Source organism: Phalaenopsis equestris, unplaced genomic scaffold, assembly GCF_001263595.1.
Source record: "Phalaenopsis equestris unplaced genomic scaffold, ASM126359v1 Scaffold000655, whole genome shotgun sequence".
Taxonomy (NCBI): Eukaryota; Viridiplantae; Streptophyta; class Magnoliopsida; order Asparagales; family Orchidaceae; genus Phalaenopsis; species Phalaenopsis equestris.
Genome location: NW_018165095.1, coordinates 240,346 through 264,026, shown reverse-complemented (window position 1 = coordinate 264,026; position 23,681 = coordinate 240,346). Strand labels below are relative to the sequence as shown.

Genomic DNA, 23,681 nt, shown 5'->3' with positions numbered 1-23,681 from the left:
TATTCTCCATCAAACTTCTCAATAAATGTATAACATTCATGGTAGACCTCCCTGACATAAATCCAAATTGATTATGAAAAATCTTTGTAATACATTTTAATCTATGTTCAATTACTCCCATAATTTTAAAGTATGACACATCAACTGAATTCCTTTAAGCATTCCTTTTATTCTTAAAAATAGGGACCAAAATACTCTTCCGCCAGTCCTCACACATCTTTTAGTTTTTAAAATAATATTAAAGAGTTTAGTAAGCCAAGAAACTCTCAAATGTCCTAAAATATTTCCACACTTCAATTGGGATATCATTAGGTCCCACTGATTTTCCACCATTGATTTTATTTAATACCTCAACTTCTTTTTTACTAACGCGATAATAAAAATAAAATAGTTTATTATTATTAATGATATTAAGATCACTACGGTCAATTGTATTTTTAGAAACTTTATTAAAAAAAATCTTAAAATAGCTCTTCCACCTATACTGAATATCTTTTTCTAAGAAAATACTTCTTGATTTTCATCTGTAACACACTTTGCTTGAGTTAAATTTTTACTTTTTTTTTCATTTTGTTTGTCTAGTTTATGCATATATTTTTCATCTTTTTAAGTATCTAATATATTATAAGGATCACTCAAAGTAAAATTTTTAATGACACAAATTGTTTTCTTAGATTCCCTACGGGTCACTTTATATTTTTTCTAGTTCTCTAAGCTTTACATTTAAACTAATTTTTATAGCACAACTTCTTATATTTTATTTTTTCTTGCACAATATTATTCCATCACAAATTATTTTTATTTATAGAAACTTTTTCTTTTGATTCTCCAAGTACATCTTTTGTCACTTATTTAATAACGTTTCTTACATTATCCCACATAGATTTTGCTTCTTCATGAACATCTCAAATTATGAAATCTTGAAGTCTACTCAAAAAAATAATTCTATTTATCATTTAGGTGTTTCAATCTAATTCTATCACAATGATTCATAGTATTATTTTTCTTACAATTCTTTATTTTAAAATCCAGAACTAATGATCAATGTTGAGTACTTCAATTCTCACTTGGAATAATCTTACAATATTTACATTCTCAATGATCTCTTCTTCTCAAAAGAAAATAATCAATTTGAAATGATCTCCTGTCATCGAGTACGACCCAAACAAGAGGGAAGAGACTCCATACAGAAGATTAAAAAACAACTATAATAGAACTGCCTTCTACAAATAGGGGACAACTATTTATAGCCTCCTACTTCTACACAAAAGGAAAGAGGTGCAAAAGACAAGAAGAATCTAAGAACTCTTCCCCAAAAGGTCCGGTTTGGTGGATACACAAAATAGCCCCACTGGATTGCATGAGTTCGCCAACCCCCCTTGGTACGGGATCACGATCCCGCTGTTCCGCGAAGCTTTGTGGGTTCGTGGGTCACTGTCCCGCGGAACAAAGCACCCGCATCAGGTGCTTTTGAATGCCCGCAATCGAGCGCTGCACTATCGCCCGTGTCAGCCTCCTTGGGTTGAGGGAGCTTCGACCAAGTCGAAGCTCCATGTTCTTCAAAATATGTTGTTAAGCCAACAATGTTGAATGTGTCTTAATTGTTGTAGTCTCCACGCAGGTCAATCTTATATCCGTTGTTTTTCAGCTTCTGAAGTATTTTGAAAGGTCCATTTGCTCTCGGTTTCAGCTTCACAAATGATCCTGTAGGAAATATTTCTTTTTTCAACCGATTCTATACGAGGTCGCCTTCTTGAAACTTCACATTCTTCCTGGATTTATTTGCTTATTCCTGGTATTTTTGATTAGTTTAGCAATTTCCTTGCCAACTTCTTTGTGGAGTTTCTGGATATCGTGAACCCGTTATGTGTCATCCTTGCTGATTTTTGAAGATGGAAGGAGCGGCACCAATGTGAGCGGATTTCTCCCGTACACAATCTCGATAAGAGCTCGTCTTGTAGTTTGGTCGATGGATTAGTTATTGGCAAACTCAACTTGGGCTAGGATGTGATCACACTGTTTTATGTTTTTTCCCACGAAACACCTCAGGAGATTATTGAAGCTTCGGTTTACTACATCTGTTTGTGGATGCACTGCCGAGCTAAATTGGAGTTTGGTGCCGAGCTTTGCCAATAGTGTCCTTTAGAAGTGGTTCAGGAATTTGACGTCTATATCGTAGGTGATGGTCTTGGGAATCTCATGCAGCCTTACATTCTCCTTGAAGTATAGATCAGTGATATCAGAGGCGTCTAGTGTATGGTGACAGGGTACAAAGTGAGCCATCTTGGAGAATCTGTCAACTACAATCATCATAGAATCCTTGTTTCTTTGAGTCCTTGGCAGTCTTAGCATGAAATCCATGCTGACGTCCACCCACAGTGCCTCTGGTACTGGAAGTGATGTGTATAATCCAACGTTTTGAGCTCGTCTTTGCCAGATGACAAATTTTGCATTGCTTGACATGCTATTCTACATCTCTTGTTAGTTTTGGCCAGAAAAAATGCTCTTACAAGTGCGAGGGTTTTTCCCTTACCGAAATGATCTGCTAGTCCTTCGTTGTGGCTTTCCTGGACAATGACCTCTCTCAGTGAACACTGGGGAATGTGCAATTGACTCTGGTGGAATAGGTATCCATCTATGCAGTAATATTGCCCTGCTGGCTTCTCCCGACATTGCTCCCATATATTTTTGAAATTTTCCTCTGTTTCATATAAATCATTTATGACCTCGAAGCCTGCATGGATGTGATTAATAGGTGTCAACGACTTAGTGCATTTGCTAGGCGGTTCTGGCTTCCCGCGTTGTGCTTTAGCACAAACTGAAATGAGGTTAGAAATTCCACCCAAGTGGCGCGTCGTCCCTTTAGTTTGCTCTGATTGTTGAGGTATTTTAGGGCCTCGTTATCTGTAGATATTGTAGACTCCCTTATTAATAGGTAATGACTCCAATGTTTTAGAGCTCTTAAGATGGTGTAGATTTCTTTGTCATAGGTTGAGTATTTCCTCTTGGACTCATTCAACTTCTCATTGAAGAAAGTAATGGGGTGTCCTTGGCTTAGTACTGCTTCGATCGAAATGTTGGTTGAAGTCAGGTAGTGCTAGCACGGGTGCCTGAGTCACCTTTTCTTTCAGTGTGTCAAAACTGTCTTGGGCTGCTGCTGTCTAAGTAAACTCCTTCCCTTTTAGAAGTTCAGTCAGAGGGGAGATGATAATGCTGAATTTTTTAATAAATCTTTCATAAAAGGATGCCATTCCCAAGATTTGCCTTAGCTCGATGAATGATTATGGTACGATCTAGTTGATAATGACCTTTATCTTTGTGAGATCCATTTGAATTCTTGCACTAGACACGATGTAACCACCCATAAAGCATACCTGACTGGTCATGAAGTGACATTTCTTTGGTAGACATATAGTTGCTCGACTTGCAATACCTCGAATACTGTCTTCAGGTGATGCAAGTGATCTTCCGACTGGCTGTATACCAGAATGACATCAAATTAGACAACAACAAATTTTCCAATGTGAGGTCGGAATACCTGGTTCATTAATCTCATGAAAGTGCTTGGTGCATTCGACAAACCGAAAGACATAACGATCCACTCATGATGTCTATCCCATGTCTTGAAGAAGGTCTTCCATTTGTCTTCTGGTTTCATTTGTATCTGTTGATATCCGTTGTGTAAGTCTATCTTAGAGAGGATTCTGGCTTTATTTAGTTGGCCTAAGAGATCATCCAAGCAGGATATGAGAAATTAATACTTGATGGTAATCTTGTTGATGGCTTGACTGTCGATGCACATTCTCCACGATCCATCCTTTTGGGCACCGTAAGGCTGCACAAGGGCTGATGCTTTTTCTGACTAGCCCCCTTGTAATGAGGTCCTGCACTTGCTGTTGTAGTTTTTCATACTCCTCAGGTCTTAAACTGTAGGTTGGTCAGTTTGGCAATACAGATCCTGGTATAAAGTTGATGGTGTGTTGAATGTTCCTTAGTGGTGGTAGTCCTTTTCGTAATCTATCAGTCATAACATCCTGAAAGTTCTGTATCAATGGTTGTAGTAATGCTGGTACCTCTCTTTCTTCCTCGTTTTCTTTCAGAAAGACTAATGCTAATGTTACAAGGGCATCTCTGTTCGATTGCAGGAAAGTGATATGAGGAACTAATGTCGCCTTTGTATTGCTCCAGCCTTTGACAATCCTTGGTAGTAAAATTATGCGTTTCCTATCCTTCTTGAAACTATAATTATATTTGAACCCCTCGTGTTGAGTGTTGCGATCAAACTGTCACGTGGCAAGCGTCCATAGGATCCATGTCACACCATATTTGTTCATGTAGCTGGTCTCTGATGGAGAAGTTAACTAGACACTACAGATCCACACATATCTCATTCTCCTTTTTCAGTTAGGTAAGAGAATATGATTGGAGATGCTTATGTATGTCCAATCTCAACTTTTTTCCCATAAGCGTGGACACCACATTCTCGCAGCTCTCTCTATCGATGATTAGACTGCATACCTTCCCTTGTCAGTACACTTGATGTGAAAAATGTTAGGCCTTAGCCAAGATTGGTCCCACTTAGGCTCTGAATGTAGTATTCGCCACACGACTAGTGCTTCTCCTTCATCTCCGTGGAGCCGAAACTCTTCTTCTGGACTCTCCTCTGATTCCTCATCGACTTCATCGTCGACGCATTGGTTTGTGAATGTGACGACCAGCTTGTTGGGCAGTTGGAGGTTATTTGGCCGTAGCAGTGGCACCAAAATCACTTCTTGGTTGGCATTGTGTTGGAGGAAATACCTTTCTTCTTCTTCTTCCCATTTTGATCTGCCCTATCATTCCCTTTTCCAATTCTGTTATTTCCTCCCGAAGCAACCTTATTGGCTATAGTAGTTGCAGATGACTGCTTAGTTGAAGGTGCTGGTTTGAACGACGACTGTTGTCTGCTTTGCTTCTGCTGCCTCTCTACCTTTAGGGCTAATCAGTATGGCTGTAGCTATTCCACATTGCTAATGATGGTTTTAGGCCTTCAAGATATCTGACAATCTTGTACTCCTTTGGCTCTATTAGCTCGCACTTTAGCTGCAGGTGGTCGAAATGGGCCTTGAACTCCTCAACTAATAGGTCTCATTGTTGCATGTTGTGGAGTTTTAGGAACATGCCCTGACGATACTACGGTGGGAGATTTTTTCGTTGTCTTCTTCATTTTCTCCTACTTGGTTATCTATTCACTTTTTTCCATCCTTTTTTGCCTTTGTAGATTCTCCCACTATAAGGTGACATTCTTTTTTAGTTTAATTGCAACTAGCTTGACTCTCTTGTCCTCTAGTACGTCTTTATATTTGAACATTCGTTCGACTGTTTGCAGCCATTCGATAAACTCATCAAGATCTCTGTTCCCCTCAAACTCTTGGAGGTCCATCTTGATGCCAAAGTCACTATGAACTCCATAAGAGGCCGTCTTTGATATTGGATACCAAAACAATGCGGCCTATGTTCTTCGTTGTTGTGATCTTTGATACTCGTCTCTAGGTGCAGCTACACACTGGGGCTCATATAGGTGCACGTCGTATCAGTAATATCAGATTTTAGAGTCTGGAATGTCGGTCCCATAGAGAACGAGGTGATTCCAAAATAGAAAAAGTTATAACCTACTGGTTTTGTTCATAATCTGAAATTTAGTTTGTGTTAGAGTTCTACAAAGTAATCGTAAAGTATCTAAATCAAGTGTAAAGTGAAAATTCTACTGAAATCCTATTTAACTAGGTGCTGGATTGATGAATATCAGTTACTAAAAATCTCCTCCATTGCAATGCTGTAAGTGGAGTATAGGAAATGTAAAATGCAAATTGTAAATATGAGTAGTGAGAGCAAGTCTCTTCTTTACCCTCTCCCGAGTGCATAAAGAAAATTGATTAAAATGACTTTAATTCCTTAAATCTCGTTTTGAACCTGTCAAATAATTTTTATCTAACATTTGCATCTCTCTACAAGACATATCAACCTATTCCCCGTAAGTTGATTCTACCATCGTTCTCTCGAGTTATTATGATCACAATACATTGAACATTTTACTTGGTCATAATGAAAAGTAAATGAAGATCTGAAGATTAATTATCACATCCAAAAATTCAAAGTATTTTCACAACACTTAACATTTCTACACATTCTACTTAATCATCAAAAGTTAAGGTAAAGAAATCTACTCAATAAGCATGAGAGAAACACCACATCGAGTTATTAAAACAAGCGAGTTCCACTATCCAAATGCTTACAACAGAAATACAATAACAAAAATAATAAATTTATCTTCTTCTTTGCAATAACCCCAAGATGCTCTACCAATGCTTCTTCTGACTTCTGGATGCTGCTCTGGAAGACTCTCCCTATCCTCTGCACTAGAAGAAGGATAAACTTTATAGCAAGCCAATCTACTCAATTCATCAATCTCTCTACACTTAATAGCCCTAGAAACACCCATTCATCAATCCCAAGTTCTATTCGCATCAATCCTTCAACAACCCTGATGCATGCATATATATAGACTCTTTTAATTGGCATAAACATCACCTCAAAACCTCTTAAGCAACCCCCCACGATTCCCCATGATAAGCTTCATGAACTGTTAAAACTGCTTCGAGCAGTTGCTGGCGCCTAGGCGCCAGAATTTCTGTATGCAAGGAACAGCATGGGTCCCTAGGCACACAGGGGTGCGGCTCTTAAGCACCAGTATCGCGGCGCCTTTGCGTCAAGTGGGTGGCCCCTAAGCGCCATCCTCTCAGTTTTGCCATGGTTGAGACTTACACCTAAGAGCCCAGGTGTCTAGCACCTAGACGCCAGTTTTCTTGTGTTCCTTTTGCTCCAAGTCTTCTTACCTATTCTTTACTTACAATAACTGTTATACCTGCAAGAACAAAATTAAAATATTCTTTTTTAAAGTGCAATTTTATCCATAAAAATATGCAAATAATAAAGAAAAAATAGCATTCTTATCTACACATCAATCTTCCCTTTGGAATGGATTAAGATCCCCATCTCTTCTGCCCTATGACTCTCCCAATCATGGTCGAAGGTAATCTCTTCTTTGTTTCCGTCATCTAACTCGGCTAGCTCTATTGCAGAGGACGAATTTCATGTTGGTTCTCTTATTGAGTAGGGCCTGATGCATCTCTCCCTATTCGCATGACTTGAGTTTGGAATTGAAAGAAAAAAATTGGAGGTGAATTGGGAAGGGACGAGTGTTGGGGAACGCTACGATAGGAATAGGATTGAGCCGACTCTGATACCAAATGATATCATATCTAATTGAGACGTGACATAATACAAAATGTAAAATGTTATTAATATAAAAATAGTGATACAACACGACTCAAGGAAAAGACAAATGTAATAATAAACGAATCCCTAATAAGAGCTATAGGAAGAGATTCGGAGGTGGCAGGGGCGTCGGCGGTGAGCGGTCGTTGGGTTGGTAGGGGATTGTGTGTGGTTGGTTGTGGGTGGATTGAACGACAAGATCATGAAGGAAGGGTGGCGGTAGTGGTGGAGGAATATGGGGGTGGTAGGTAGCTAGGGAGTGGTAGGGAAAAGGCGGTCAGTGAGTAGTAGCGAAGGAGTTTGATGTTTACAACACCACTTCGAAGCACAATACGGTCGAAGCATCACCTATCGTCGGTTATAGCCCTAACAAGTGGGGAAAAACTCCACAGAGGAGATTAGAAGACAACTCTAGTAGAACTGTCTCCCACACACAGGGGATAGCCATTCATAGCCTCCTGCTTCTACACAAAAGGAAAGAAGTGGAAAAAACATGAAGAATTCAGGAAACTATTCCTTGGAAAGGTCCGGTGTGCTGGATACGCGAAATAGCCCATGTAGATTGTGTGAGTTTGTGATCCCTCTTCCTTCGTGCTGGATTGTGCTCCTGCTGTTCCGCGAAGCTTCGCAGGTTCGTGGGCCCCCTTTCCACGAAAATGAAGCGCCCGCATCAGGCGCTTTTAGAGCCCTCTATCAGACGCCACCCTAGCCCGTCTCATAATAATACGCCAATCTTTTCTTAAATAAAATATTAACAATAACAAAATCATACGCTAAAACAAAATTTGAAATGACTCTACTTTTTCAATAATCACTCCAAAAGTGTAGTCACCATGAAAATTTCTGAAATAATTACATCTCTACCAGCATTTTCATTCAAATCTCCTCCAATAAAAATTATTTCTTCAGGTGGTATCATTTGTATTAATTCCTCTAGGTCATTTCAAAATTTTTCTTTAGAATTTATATCTAAGTCAACTTGAGGAGCATATGCACTTATAATATTAAAATTCTTAGTATCAACAATGATCTTAAGGTTTATAATTCATCTTCAATTCTATTAACTTTTACAACATTATCTTTCAAACTCTTATCTATAATTATACCCACAATTTCTAGTGCGACTCCTACCTAAATACTAAAGTTTAAAACCTAAGCTACCAATCTTTTTAGTCTTTTGTCCAACCCATTTAGCTTTTTGAACATAAATATTTATCTTCCTATGAACCATAATATCAACTAATTCCATGAATTATCTGTGAGAGTATTTATATTCCCTCATCCTATCTTAATATTAGTTTTATGGTCCAACTTTTTTACTCCTATTTGTCAATAATTTGGTACTCTTGCTTATTTGAAACTACATCCGGGCGCTGGTGTAGCGGCCATTGTATACTTTTCTCTATATTTAGGTCATACAACTCGTCGCTTTCAGGGGACGCCTTTGCATTTACAGAAGAATTTAAAGGATTCATGTCATAATTTTTCAAAAATTTTTATACTGCCTGTAAACTACTTAATACAACCCTTCACTTTTCACATTTGAGAATTGAGACAACACTGTCAGTGTTATTTCGTAACAATATGATCGAAAAAGAAAAAAATTATCTCAATTAGAATAAAGTATATGCAAATGTCTTTAATTGCAAAATAGAGAAGAAACAAATTATTATTAATAGATTAAAAGTACGAGTACTCATCTCAATGTCAATTAGACTTTTATTTGATTTGTCTTGACGTCGACTATTCCAAAAATGGAAAGCCCAGCATGGTATAAAATCTAATTAATTTAATATTTTAATAAACTATTAACTTTTCGTTATTTAAGTATTAAATTTATTTATTTTTATTTTATTTAGTCCTAATTTAATTCATTAATTCAATTTATAATATGAACCAAAATTTTCTTACCAGTTTGCTAGGGTCAATCTTCCTCCTCTAGCTCAGACGCTTCCCTTCCTACCACTCTCCAAAATCTAAAATTCTAACCAAAGATCCTCAATAATAAATTTTTATTAATATTACAATATATATATATATATATTTATATATATATATTCAACTAAATAAATTATTAATTTTACGTTTTTATAAACTTGGTCGAGCTAAATCATGCTCGCAAACCCTTCTGCCTTCCTCACACGAGGGCTTCCTTTTTCTCATTCGAGCACTAAGATCCCTCCTCTAGTTACAGCTTGGCTCGGTTCCAATGCCTCAGTTTGATTCTTTCTCCCTTTGCTCGCAATGATATATATATATATATATCTGTGTGTGTGTGTAATCATTTAAATAAATTATATTTTCTTTAAAAAAACCCGATCGTAGTTAAAACACGCACACAAAGCCCTCAGCATGTGTTACCTTCCTCCCTAGAGAGCTTCTCCTTCGATCGAATCTCGCATGCGACTTTGACTCTCCTCACAGGTTTCCTTCCGTACATCGCCTTGCTCATCTTTCCACATCGCCGCCTTCTTTCCCAAGCTTCCTCGTCGTTAGCTAGGCAAAAGTCCTAACTACTCGCGAGCACGACGTCGCTGGCTCGACTCGACCCAATGCAGGCTCCTCTGATTCTCGACACTGACGCCGAGAGCTCACCCCTCTCCTCAATCGACGATGCCCCTCTTATGCCAGATCATGGCGCCACTTCTATCGTTTCTACAGGTAAGTAATTCTCCTCGATCGCGTTGTTTTATAGGCAAACACGCCTCCTTTTCTTTTGATCCCCTCGTTTCTTCTCCCCCCTCTTTGGCTTTCTAACTCTTTGCTTGGATTCTCACTGATTTTTGACTCTTCAATTCTTCTCTTGGGCCTGTGAAACGAATTTTGCAATCTTCCCCACTTATAAAAATTTCATCATCAAAATTTATAAACACTCAAGTTATATCTCATTAAGCAGATCAACATTAGCTATTCATAAATTTCATGATAAAAACTAAGGGTAATTTATTAAGATGAAAAGTAATCATTATAAGGGTAAAGACTTGACACAACGCGACTCGATTGTACTTTGGATAATAATGCTGAAGCAAGAAAGTATGCTAGGAAAATATTCTATATAAATAAGAAAACGCTGGACTCATCAGACCTCACACCATCGACAAAAGTGGGCTCTTCAGGCTCACTATGAGTAAGAGGATATACTCGAGGCCGAAAAGGTTGCCTTGGTTGATCTTGGGTAGGAGCTGAAACTATAGACTATACCAATTTAGTCACAACCCGGACCAGGGCTTGGAATTAATCAAAGGCGGGAACAGACGGTCAGACGGTGAGAACTAAATTTTCTGTATTCGTGACACACACTAAGTGCTGCTAAGCACAGACGGTTCACACAAGTATATGTGGCGTATCAGTAGTATACAAAATTAAATTCCGTATATTGATCTCACAAGAAATGAGATGAACTCTATTCGGAAAAGTTCTAGCCTATAGTTGTCAGTCATATAGCCTGAAAGGTTCAAAATGCGAGTTCAATTTTAATCTATCATAAAGTTATGAAAAACAGGTCTAATGTGGCAAACAATCCTAAGTTAACAACAGAGAAAGCTAAGGATTTCAAGTATTTGAAAGTTCTCCTCTAAGATGGTTCAAGTAAGTCTTTTGAATGTGGAAATGTTTTACAGGAAATCATGGTGGCAAATGGAAGCACAACTCTTCTTTACCCCCTTTCGGTAGCATAAAGAAGTTTGGCTAGAGAATATGCTTGTATTTCAATAAATCCTATTACTACCCCAATCATATCATTTCTCCCAAAAATTTGTATTACCCTAAAGGATATATCCCTATTCTTTTATGCTAATTTGATTAACTTAGTTGATTCTCTTATGATCTCTTTCAAGACTCATAATTCTCAACAAATTTTAACAAATCAAATGACTAAATTGAAATGTAAATGAAGATCTCAAAGTAGATTATCACCAGAAGCATTAGCACTAAAAAACCGTACAAAAAATTTCACACCCATCATTCTTACTTCCCCATTTCAAGAGAGAATTAAGAATTTACTCACTAATGCTTGAACACTCCAATAAACTAATTTGATTTAAAGAGAAATTCAATTACAGAAGTCTTGAAGGTAAAACAACACAATCCACAAAACAACACTACAAAAACTTATCTACCTTTCTTCACAATTGAGAAAAGTTGATCTACAAGCAAAAGTCTCCTAAGGTCTCTCAATCTTTCCTCTCCTACTTTTGATTTACTTCTGTATTCTTCTTACGAGTTTCTCCTTTCAAAATGATAGAAAGTATGGAAAAGCTCTTCTGATTCCGTGCTCTCCATCTTTGTACTTCTCACCCCGAACTAAAGTTTGAACTACTAAAACTACCTATTTTCGGGATATGGCACTTAGACGTCCAGTGGCAGGTGCTTAGTTGCCTCTCACTCAACCATCATGCCATATCTTCTGGCGCCTAGGTGCAATTATTGCGGCGTGTAGGCATCGGTGTGTAGCGCCTAAGCGCTGCTTAAGCAGCTCCAATTTTCTGTGCTCTCAATATTTTGGATGAATTTTGGCTTGTTTGGAGGCCTAGGTGCCAAACCACAACTTTGTCCAATTCGATCGTTGTGAGTCTCGTTCAATATCCATTTTTGCTGCAACCTGCAACACAATACAAAAACTTTCCTCAAAGGGCAACATAAACATATAAAATGCAAACAGTTTAAAGATATCTTATACAAAATTTATAAACACATCTTTTCGTCTATAATTTAACAAATAAAATAGTCAATAATCAAATTAAATTAAAACAATATATTTAAAATTATCTCGTTATTGATTGTCCGCGTTTTCTGTAAACATCATTCTTCAAACGCTCGTCGTTAATCGCTTAATTAATTTGAAAGTTAGTTTGGAATAACAACGAGCTAAACAGGTCATTGAATACTCTTACTCATAAACCAAGGTAGTATAAGAGAAAATGATACAATATGCATGCCAATCAAGTTTTTAATAAATCAATAAAAACATTTGATGTTATTAAAAAAAATGTTACTATATTAATAACATTTCAATATCATAGTATATATATAAAACCGTCAAATGAACACCGTCTAAACATTGTGTCAATTAAGACATTAATATAAATAACCTTTTTCATATATGTGCATGGGTATAATAGTGTTTTTTCACTAGTGTCATAAAGGGGTGACTCCATAATCAATCACGCACATGCAATTAGTTAACATAAACATATGATTCATGTATTCATCGTATTCAATTCAACATACTATATAAATGAATTAGAGTAAGTAACTACAATATACGTAACAATATGATCGTTGAAGAAAAAAATCTCAATCTGAATAAAACACGTGCAAGTGTCATTAACTGCAAATAGTTGAGAAAAAATAAACTATTACTATGGATTAAAAATATGATTACTCACCTCGATGACGATTAAACTTTAATTTGTTTTATCTTGACGTCGACTCTTATAAAAATTGCAAGTCTAACATGGTATAAAAATTAATCAATTTAATATTTTAATAAACTATTAATTTTTCATTATTTAAGTATTAAAGATCTTTATTTTATTTCTTGTAAGCCTAATTAAATTTATAATATAAACCAAAATTTGTCGGTTCAATCTTCCTCTAGCTTGCACCATTTGCTTCTACTCCCCTCAGAAATTTAAAACTCCAACCAAAGGTCATCAATAATAAAATTTCTATTAATATTAATATATATATATATATATATATATATAATCATTTAAATAAATTATATTTTACCTTTAAAAAAACTGGTCAAGTTAAGCCACGCACATGAACCCCTCCGCATGCGTCGCCTTCTTCCCTAGAGTACTTCTCCTTTAATCGAATCTTGAAAGCAACTTCGGCTCTTCTCACACACCTTTTTCCTTACACCGCTTTGCTCGGCCTTCAATGTCGTCGCTCTTTTCCTTAAGCTTCCTCGTCATCGGCTAGGAGAAAGCCTTAACTGCTTGCGAGCACAATATAATTGGCTCGAATTCGACCAAGTGCATGTTCCTTCGCTACTCGACATAGATTTCGAGAGCTCGAAAAATTATTACATTCGGACTCTGGGTGCAAAATTTGCGTCCGAAATTCAGTGGGAGTGCCACGCGGCAAGTAGGTCCCACCCTTCTAAAAAACCTACAAAACCAGTGTATTGCAGTGGGGCCCACTTGCCACGTGGCAGGTGCCCACCGAACTCTGGACGCAAATTTGCGTTCAGCATCCTGATGCAATAATCTCTCCAAGAGCTCCCTTATCTTTGCTCGACGATGCCCCTGCTACGCTAGACTGTGGCCTCACTTCTATCGATTTTACTGGTAAGTAAATCTCCTCGATGAATTACAAGCTCAGTATGTGGAGCTTGCCAAGATCCCCTCGTTTCATCTCCCCCCTCTTTGGCTTCTTGAATCTTCTCTTATTTTCTCACTGTTGCTCGACTCTTAGATTATTTTCCCAGGTAGATGAAATAAAACGTTATGAAGAGTACACTTAGGGGAAAATCCAAGCCGATCCCACTTGAGGTGGCATTAGGTCAGAGTAGAGAATAGGTGGACTAATCAACATTCCCAGATCCGTCCCAGCCAGGAAGTGTTTCAAGTGTAAAGATTTGGAGATATTTAATCAGATTGCACAACCAAGAAAATGTTCTCTTTCACGGATCTGGGAGCAGCTGAATAAATAAATGGTGATCTAGGAGAAAATGAAGATTCCAGAGAGGGTTCTTAACTTTTAGACTACGAGGAAGAGAGCTAGTGACTCCACTTGAACACAGGAGAGAGACTCCATCTTTAGTTGACGGTAGATGTTCTAAAAGTTGGTAAATCCAAATTAATAGGCGTTCATGTAGAGTATGAGATTATAGTCCTTTGAGCAACTATTTTGCAGGAGCTAAGAGGAGCATCAACAGAACTTACATTAGATGTTCGAAAGTGCCATGAGTTTGAGGAGCCGATACTAGACACCTGACAACTCTAGATAAGAGAAGTTCATGCTTTATAGATTGCTTTCCTGAGTTGTCCTTGTCGAGGGACATCTAATATGACCGAGATGAGACTCATTTATGCTGCTTCTGGAAGACCATAGGGAGTCATTGGGTTATTAAATTTAGTTTCGTAGTACACCCATTGACAGCTAATCAAACAGGATGGAGGAACCATAGTATTAAAAATCGCTGTAGAAGTTTTTTAGGAAGGAATGTCCTACAATGAGATCCAGATTCTTTCAGAGAAGAAGAAGAAGCCTCTCCTGAGTGGGTACCGTTTAGTATGGCCCAACCTGTTATAAATTTCATCCTAAAATTGATTCTTCTTGACAGACTAGTTTATCAGGCACATCCAACATAGTACGAGGAGTAAGAGAAGCAAGTTATAGATCTACTTGCTTAAGATTTGGCTTGTGAGAATCCACGTCGTTTTGTATCTCTAGCTCAGGTTTTGCCTAAGGTTTATTGATATTTATTCTTAAGGACGTACTTTGGAATGATAACTACTACGAGATTGACTTATCGGGAGCTGACAACATTGTCGCTACCTTCAATGGGGCTGACCTGACTACTATGAAGAGACAAATTTCAACATATGAGGTAGAAGCTCCCCCAATTCCCGGAAACTAAGCCGGGAGCCACTCGGAAGCCCTGTTTCAGCATCCTCACTATAGTACCGCTCTCATTTCCACGATTTGATGCAGTCTTGCGACCATACGGGCTTCCGTTTTTGTGCTTGGATCAGACCTGTTTATATTTATTCATTATTGTGGAGTTAGTCGACCCTCCTGGCCACTCCTCGCTAGCCTCTTATTATATATTTGCTTTTTGGATGTTCTAGGTTTAGTTTTTTTTGGTGTGAGTTTGTTTAGGACAACCACCACCATCCATTTATCCCTTTGAGGACTTTATATTCAAGGGTTGGAGTGTTGCTCCGATTGTATTCACTCCCGAGGTAGTGATTGTCCTTCCCATTACTTTCTGCAACATCGATTCCCATGTCGCTTCTTTACTTTAGCCACCGAAATAGCAGTTTTATCTGTTGTTTCATGCAGTCAGCCAATTCTATCCATCTACGTCCCATCCCGGGCAGCCTCTACCCTTCTGGAACCTTCCCACCCTGCTTCCCACCTACTTCATTCGTTGCTGCTGCCTAAAACTGTCTCCAACCCACTGTTCTACCATTCCCGCCTTCATTTCGACTTGCTGTAGTGTGGACAGCATCATATCCTGCGGGCTGCTTCTCCCCACTTGCTGTCCCTGGCTGCAATAACTTTTCCCCACCGTCACTTGGAACAACCAACCTGCTGTTCTTCGGCCTCTTTCAGCCTTTGTAAATTTGTTTTCGTCCCAAAAGCAGCCCTCCATATACCCCTATTTGCTGCAACAACGACCCTCCCGCACTTCTCACAATTCCATCCACCCAACACTTCTTTCCAATCCTTCTAGCTGACCAGCCCCATCCAAGGATCGTACCCTAGTGTGAGTTTGTGTTGTGTTGTGTTGTTGTATATGCTCTTTTATGTGTATTTGATTGTAATTGTCTATTTGTTTTCTATACAAATATTTACTTTTCTTTGTGCTGTTTGAGATAATTTCAATACCCAAGTGTCTATCAATCTCCACATGCTTTGTGAGATCATGCTGCACAAGATTTTCTGCAATGCTTATGGCTGCTTTATTATCACAATATAACTTCATCGTTATATTTATTGGGATCTGTAATTCTACGAGAATTCTTTTCAACCGTAACTAACTTCTCACATTCTCCATTAGCCATTGCTTCATATTCTGCCTCTACTCTACTCTTTGGATTCACATTCTATTTTATGCGTTGCAATGTAACTAGGTTTCCCCACACGTTGGCGCAATATTCAAAAGTTGATATTCTTTCAATAATTGAGTCTGTGCCCAATCTGCATCAACTTACATCTCTATGCTCCATTGTGTGGTCTTCTGAAATAGCGAGTCTTTACCTGGTGCACTTTTTAGATATCCGAGACTTGTTTTGATGGCTTCCAGATGTTTCTTATTGTTTCTATATTCTGCCTCTACTCTACTCTTTGGATTCACATTCTGTTTCTTGCGTCGCAATGTAACTAGGTTTCCCTACACGTTGGTGTTGTATTCAAAAGTTGATATTCTTTCAATAATTGAGTCTCTGCCCTATCTGGATCAGCTTACATCTCTATGTTCCTTTGTGTGGTCTTCTGAAATAGTGAGTCTTTACCTGGTGCACTTTTTAGATATCCGAGACTTGTTTTGACGACTTCCAGGTGTTTCTTATTGGTTAAATGAATAATCGATTTTGCCAAACTCACAATAAAGACAATATTTGGCCATGTATGTGGTAGGTGTTTCAATTTTCAGACAAATTTTTGATATCTAACTATATTTCACTGAATCACCTTCCTTCGCATCTCCTAGTTTTTGCTTTGGATCAATAAGAGTGTTTGCAGCTCTACACCCACCAATCCCAATTTCCTTGAGAAGATCGTGGACATACTTCCGCTGGGAGATAAATATTTCTTTCTTCCATCGAACAATCTCGCCAAGGAAATACCTTAGAGATTTTAAGTCATTGGTTGCAAAAATAGATGATAGGGAATTCTTTAAATGCTTCATCTCATTAACATCATTTTCTGTGAGAATAATATCATCCATATATACATTCAGTGTGATTATTTTTCCATCATTGAATGTCTGAAGAATATTGTATGATCTCTATGCTTTTGAGTATAACCTTAAATTTTAACAATTAGGGTAAATTTCTCAAATCACACTCTCGGTAACTATTTGAACCCGTATAAGGACTTGGTTAGTTTACACACATTTGTGTCAATCTTCTTAATAAATCTCAAAGATGCATCTATATATACTTTTTTCTCCAAGTCTCCATTGAGGAAGACATTTTTTATATCCAGTTTTTGTAGAGGCTAGTCAATATTAGCTGCAAGTGACAGACGAACCTTTATAGAGTTAAGTTTTGCAACTGGAGCAAATGTTTCTAAATAATTAATGTTATAGGTCCGAGTGAACCCCTTGGTGACATGTAGAGCCTTGTATCATTCTAGAGAGACATCATATTTATACTTGATCGCAGATACCTGTTTACAACTCGCATTGTTCTTTCTTCTAGGTGGATCAACCAATTTCCATGTGCCATTTTTTTTCAAGAGCTTTCATCTCTTAAAAAATAGCTTCCTTTCACTTAGGGACTTTCAGAGCATCTTTTACAGTATTTGGAATCTCCACAGACGACAATTGTGAGATAAAAGCATGTAAAGTGAGTGCGAGGTTTTCATACGACACATAGTGGGACGATGGGTATTGTGTGTAAGATTTTTTTTCCATTGAAAAAACTAGATTGAGGATTCAAACTGGCTCAAATTGAGGACTAGAAGACTCAAAACTAGAAGGTGAGGTAGCTTGAACGTGGAGTAAATGATTAGCGAGGATAGTACAGGGCTAGTTCTCGAATTCTGGGCAATGTAAATAATTCATAGATTTTTTTTTGAGTTGTCCTTTGCCACAAATAGACAAAATTAAAGGGTACCACTATCATAGTTTATTTTTTTCATGTTTCCTCTTTGTTATGAACGTCATGAGATGACATTGTAGGAATTTCAACATCTGATGACTCGACTCATTTTTTCCTTATAAAGATTTTGCTAGGATTTTTAGGTTGAACTCTTAAGGTTGAGGACATACTATTTTGGGAGTCTTCAGTTTTAAAAATTTTGAAATTCAGAGACATTTTTATTTTGTTCTTTCTTGAAGATGAGGTGAAAAAAACTGTTGAAGTTCAAAATATGTGACTTCTATGATAAAAAACATGTTTCTAGTAGTGAGATCAATGTATTTATACCTCTTTTGGCTAGGAGCATAACCAACAAATACATATTTCTTGACTTAGGTTTTTGAGTTTTCCTTGATGATGAATGAGAATGAAAGCGTACACCCAAATATCCTTTTAGAGAAAGAGAAGATAAAAGTCGATTCTCTGAGAAAAAAAAGGAAAAATATTGAAAGGTATTTCAAAGATTAAGACCTTATTGGGTGTTTTATTTATGAAAAAGGTTGAATTACGAACAGCTTCACTCAAGAGCTATTTAGGCACCTAATTAGTAAATGCCAAAACCAGAGCTACCTCAAATAAGTGCTCTGTTTTTTCTTTCAGCCAATTCATTTTATTGTGAAGTGTTGACATAATAGCTTTGATGAATTATTCTTTTTTTAAGAAAGAAATGACCCAAACTATTTTTGAAGTATTCTTGGCCATTGTTCTTCCCAAATATTTAAATGTTTGTTTAAAATTGGGTTACCATGGTCTAGAAATTTTGAAAATTATTTCTAGTTCAAATTTTCTCTTTATTAAAAAAATCTAACTTATCCTAATGTGATCATGAATAAAAATCACAAACATTTTTTTTTTCAAATTATGGTTTTACCAGCGTGATTTCGCTATGAATCAAAGTAAATTGTTTGGTAGGTTATTATATTTGTGGGGAATACGATGTGCGATGATGTTCAACAAACTAATACACTTCACATTGAAATGACATATTTTTATTCTGAAATATTTTGGGAAACATATATTTTAGACAATGAAAATTAGAACATAATTTTATTGTCTTTTGAGAGAGAGAGTTTAAACCCGTACTTCGATATTTTCTATTTGAGTCAATTTCATCTTCAATATAATAGAGTTCATCTTTTTCATAGCACTATCCATCATTTTCTCTGTGATCAATTCCTAAAACTCATAACAAGAAGAATAAAATTTAGCTTGACATAGATAATCAGTAGTAGTTTTACTAATAGACAATTTGCAAGATGTTTTAGGAACATGGAGAATACCACAAAGGGTTAAAAATGATGAGAGTTTGACAATTCCTATCTTGAGAATTGTCGAGAGGGAACCATCGATAATTTTGATCTTTTTAATGCCTGCACAAGGTCTATAGAAGGAAAATAATTTAGAGAATCCTGTTATGTGATTAGTTGCGCCAGAGTTAATTATCCAAGAATAAAAAAAAATTAGAATACATATAACAAAGCAGTGGCCAGAGAGTTATCCTTTTGTACTAAATAGCAAGTCTGAGTCGGATAATAACAGAGATTGAAATAACTTTTTCAAGTGCTCTAACTGTTATTTGGTAAAAGGGATTGCATTCAAGTTAGCAGATAGCTTATGACTTTTTTTAGCAGTGACTTAATAAGCTCGACTTTCATGCTTGTATTTCGATTTCCAATTTGCAGGTTTTCCATGGAGCTTCCAACAAGTCTTCTTTATGTGATATGATTTTTTTGCAATGCTCACACGATTTTTTTTCGCCCTTCTTTATCAATATCAACCCTTTTTGACACAAGAGCCAGTTCTCTCGTTCAATATTACCAGATGATTCGGTGTTGTGTAACATAATTTTTCTTCCCGACTTTTCATGTTTAACTTTAGAAAAGTCTTTTCAAATTGAAGGTAGTGGTTTTCTTCTAAGGATTCGACTTTGAATTTCATTTATGCCCCAATTAAGGCCAGTTAAGAACATGTAGACCCTGTCGCTTTCCTCTCATTTCTTTTGATGAGCATAGTCATTTGAATTCTTCCAAATATCATTATAATATTTATCAAGCTCCTCTCATAATGTTACCAGCTCATTGTAATACGTAGTAATATTATGATCATTTTATTTGGATTTTTAAAGTTGACTTTTCAACTTAAAAATTTGTGAAGAATTCTCCAAGTTTGAATAGAGATCTTTAACAGAGCCCACAAGTATCTCGATTAAGTAAGAAGGAATAGATGAGGCTTTCCTATGAAAGGTTTCATGGAATTTATAAGTCATGCCATTACTAGAGAATTTTTTTATTGCCATTTTCTCAGAGTCAGATCATAAGCAGTAGGTTTTGGGAGTTTGGGAGTTCTCCAGTTCAATTGCCCAATTTTACCTCTCCCGTTGATCACCAATCTTATAGATTGTGCCCACTCAAGATTGTTGTGCCTATTAAGTTTTATAACTGTGAGGTAAAGTGTACCGATGTACCAATTAAGAGAGCTATTAGGTGGGATATGGTGGTTTCAAAATTACTGGAATTTGTCGATGTGGTAGAATTTCTTTAAAATCCTGTTATTATTGCTGATTTGTAGGACATCCTTAGAATTTGAAAAAAATGATCAAGAATAGCATGAAACTCTTTTATGCTTCGATCAAGTACGATACGAAACTCCTGTATGCCACTATCGGTTCACTTTTTGCATGAGTGGTGCAAAACTCATTTACATCGTGATCCCGATTGTTGCTTTCGATCAAGAATGACACAACTCTTGTTACGCTGTGATCCGTTCACTTTCTTGCGCACGTTTGTACCCCGCGATCCTTTCGTTGGTTTCCCAGTCAGGAAAACGTCGCAAAACTTCTAGAGCCGAAACTTGTTGGGTTGGTGCTTTGCCTGGTCCAGGAAAAGCAGATTCTTAGTGAGCTGCCTTTTTTTTTTTTCCAGAAAAAGCGACTGTTTTCACATTTGTCTTCAAAGATTACAAAACAATTCTCTTTTCATATTGTATGCTCCAAACTGAAAAGGCCTCAATGGTAGGTTTCATTGTCCATAGACCAGTGTACGTGATCTTGATCTTCATAGCTAATCGCGACTTGATGCTTAGCTGCAAATTCTAATCGCTACTGGATCGTTTCGCAGCTAGCTCTAATACTGTATCGTTATGACTAAGTAGGAGGAGGAGAATAGTTGGTGTTAATAGAGGCCTTACTCTGAGTGTCACGGTTGTTCCTTTGAGTTTCACGATGTGTTCGTTGCCTTCTCAACAAGCTTTAGTTGAATGCCTTAGGGTGGTTCCTGAATGCAATGATTCCGTTCTCTGTGTCTTGTGATTTGGTCATTGCCTTCACAACGAGCTTTAATCGAGGTTGTATGGTGAAGGTCACGAAATAAAACCAGGGCGGAAGATGTCGACAAGATTAGATCTTTGTTAGCATTTAGTTTTTGGGATGGAAAAAATAATTATTCCTCCTCAATTTCATAGAACGATGAGTACAAGTTAAATAGATGAGGATGACTCTCATATTGGGATAACAATAATATTAGCCATAACTGTATAATAAAAGAAAGAAACAAGATTTATGATTTATCGATAATAAAAGATACTAAAATTAGAAAATACTAATAATAGGAGATACTAAAAATCCAACAACTACACAAATCATTTAGGCTTTGCTTGGATTTAAAGGAAGTCAAGGCAATTAAATGAAGTCCCAACTGATTCTGGGTTGGTTTGAATGTATGGCAATGTTTTTTTTTTCTGTGCACTTTTATTTTATTTGTTTATTTTCTTTGACTCAAGTTTCCCAGCATCCAAACATATTCTCAAGTTTCTGAAAGTTCTGTTACTCCTCAAAGTTAATTTGGTTCCCTAGAATTTTTTTTAAACATCTTCACTATACTTCTTCTAGTGTTTAGCATTTTGGGCATGTACATGCATACCACCTAATTCCTATGTATTTGCATATCTAACCCTAAAATTTACTTTTTACATTAATACCACCCAAATCTTTCATATCACATAAGAATACCACCATTTTAACTTTTAGAAAGTGAAATGCACCTTTTCATGTATAGATAAGGATGATGTATGTAAAAATTGAAGTTTAGGTGTTAGATATGTAAATACATAGGAATTGAGTGTTATGTATGTAAATCTTCTTTAACTTTTTAGAGCCTCCAGAACATGGCAAACATCCTATTCCGACGTCTGTAACCTCTTGTCAAACTTAAATAGTACCTTGCACAATGTTACTTTGAATTTATAGGCTTCTCATCGTTGTTGACGCATTCCTCATGAATCTGGATTCTTATGTGGATGATTAAGAACACGTTTCACATAAAAACTTGTGCATAACAAATTCATGCACATTGTAAGCTTAATATGTAATTCTGAGAGAAATAGAGAAATTGTTTGCCAATAATCGGTCTACTAGTATCAGTTACCTTGACTTTTTTTATTTTTGTATAAATTTATAAAACTAGAAAATATGACACTGGTAAGATAGCTGCAAATTCCAACAAACAGCTCAACAAAATTCTTAAAAAGCGAGTTCATGCAGAAGTAAAACAAATAAAATTTCTGAAACTCACTTGCTTATCTCGAACCGATTCCATTTGCTTAACTTCAAAACAAACTGACCTTATGTGCCATATTTTAGCCTTACAGGAAAATATTAGCACTACAAGGTTTATAACTTCATTCGATTTTAGACTCATTCTGACTTGTTTTGTTTTTTTTACCCTCCCTGCAGCTTTTCCCACCTGATTTAGCTGCAAGACAGAACTGCTGGTATGGTTATGGGTGTCGCACACAACATCATAACAGCGAACATGCAAGGAAGAGAAACCATGTTTGTCGGCAAACGAAAGGAATGCTTACATAGCCCTCATTTTTCATCACATTCTCAATCCTAAAATTGGTAGGAGTTGTTTGTCTGTTACTGATTCTCAACCATTAGTTGTTGTTGGCTTGACACGAATCCTTCTTCTCCATGTATTACTGCTGCATGCTTTACGAAGTACTATTTCTTATTTATGCAAATGTTTTTATTGCACAGATTTTATTCAAATAGTATCATTGATCTTGAAATATTGTCAGTATTTATCCTAGCGATTCATCACAGCGGCTCAGAGACAGAATATACACTGTTATTTTTTGAAATGAAAGAACAATCTGCTTTCCAGACTTTAGATGTATTAATATGTAGAATTTTAAATGTTTAATCTTTATAATCTCTTTTACCCTATGTTCTACTTTACTGGAAGAGTATTTTTCTTTCTTATAGCAATTCTACAATAATTTTTACCATCTCAAGTAAAGCAACTAAATTCAAACAGGTTAGTGAGAACTGCCCACCAACATCATTACTACATGGTCCTCTTCATGTCCAATTTCTTTGATTAAAACTGTCTGATGTCATGATTTGCTGTTCTCACCAACAAGTTAGTTTTGATTCTTTCAACATTTGTGCGGGTTGGTGGTTGGGGTGGTGTTGAGTTTAAATACATACCACACTATTCTTATGTATTTACATATCTAACACCTAAACTATGATATTTACATTTATGACACATTATTATTATAAACCTATGAATGAAATGGTGTATTTCACTTCTAAAAAGTTGGTAATTGTGATATTTTTTTTATGTGTTAAATATTTTAGTGTTATGCATGTAAATATCATACTTTAGGTGTTGGATTTGCAAATAAATAAAAATCTTATGGTATTTATGCGAAAGCATCCCCAAAAAAAATTATATTAGAAATGTCAATGTTTTGGGTAAATAAGTTGAATGCCTTTTCCCTTTGCTTTCATTCCAAGAAATAATGGTCTGTACAATCTAT

At 36.6% G+C, this 23,681-nt stretch overlaps 1 protein-coding gene across 1 annotated transcript in view; it reads left to right on the top strand.

The window, feature by feature from the left end:
- The window catches only part of LOC110030102 (E3 ubiquitin-protein ligase CHFR), a 95,085-nt gene extending 72,160 nt beyond the window's left edge, over positions 1 to 22,925 (top strand). The window contains exon 15 of the mRNA XM_020732672.1: positions 22,588 to 22,925. Coding sequence (XP_020588331.1) covers positions 22,588 to 22,719 — 132 coding nt within the window. The 3' untranslated portion in view covers positions 22,720 to 22,925. The remainder of the gene's footprint in view (positions 1 to 22,587) is intronic.
- The last annotated feature ends 756 nt before the right edge of the window (positions 22,926 to 23,681 follow it).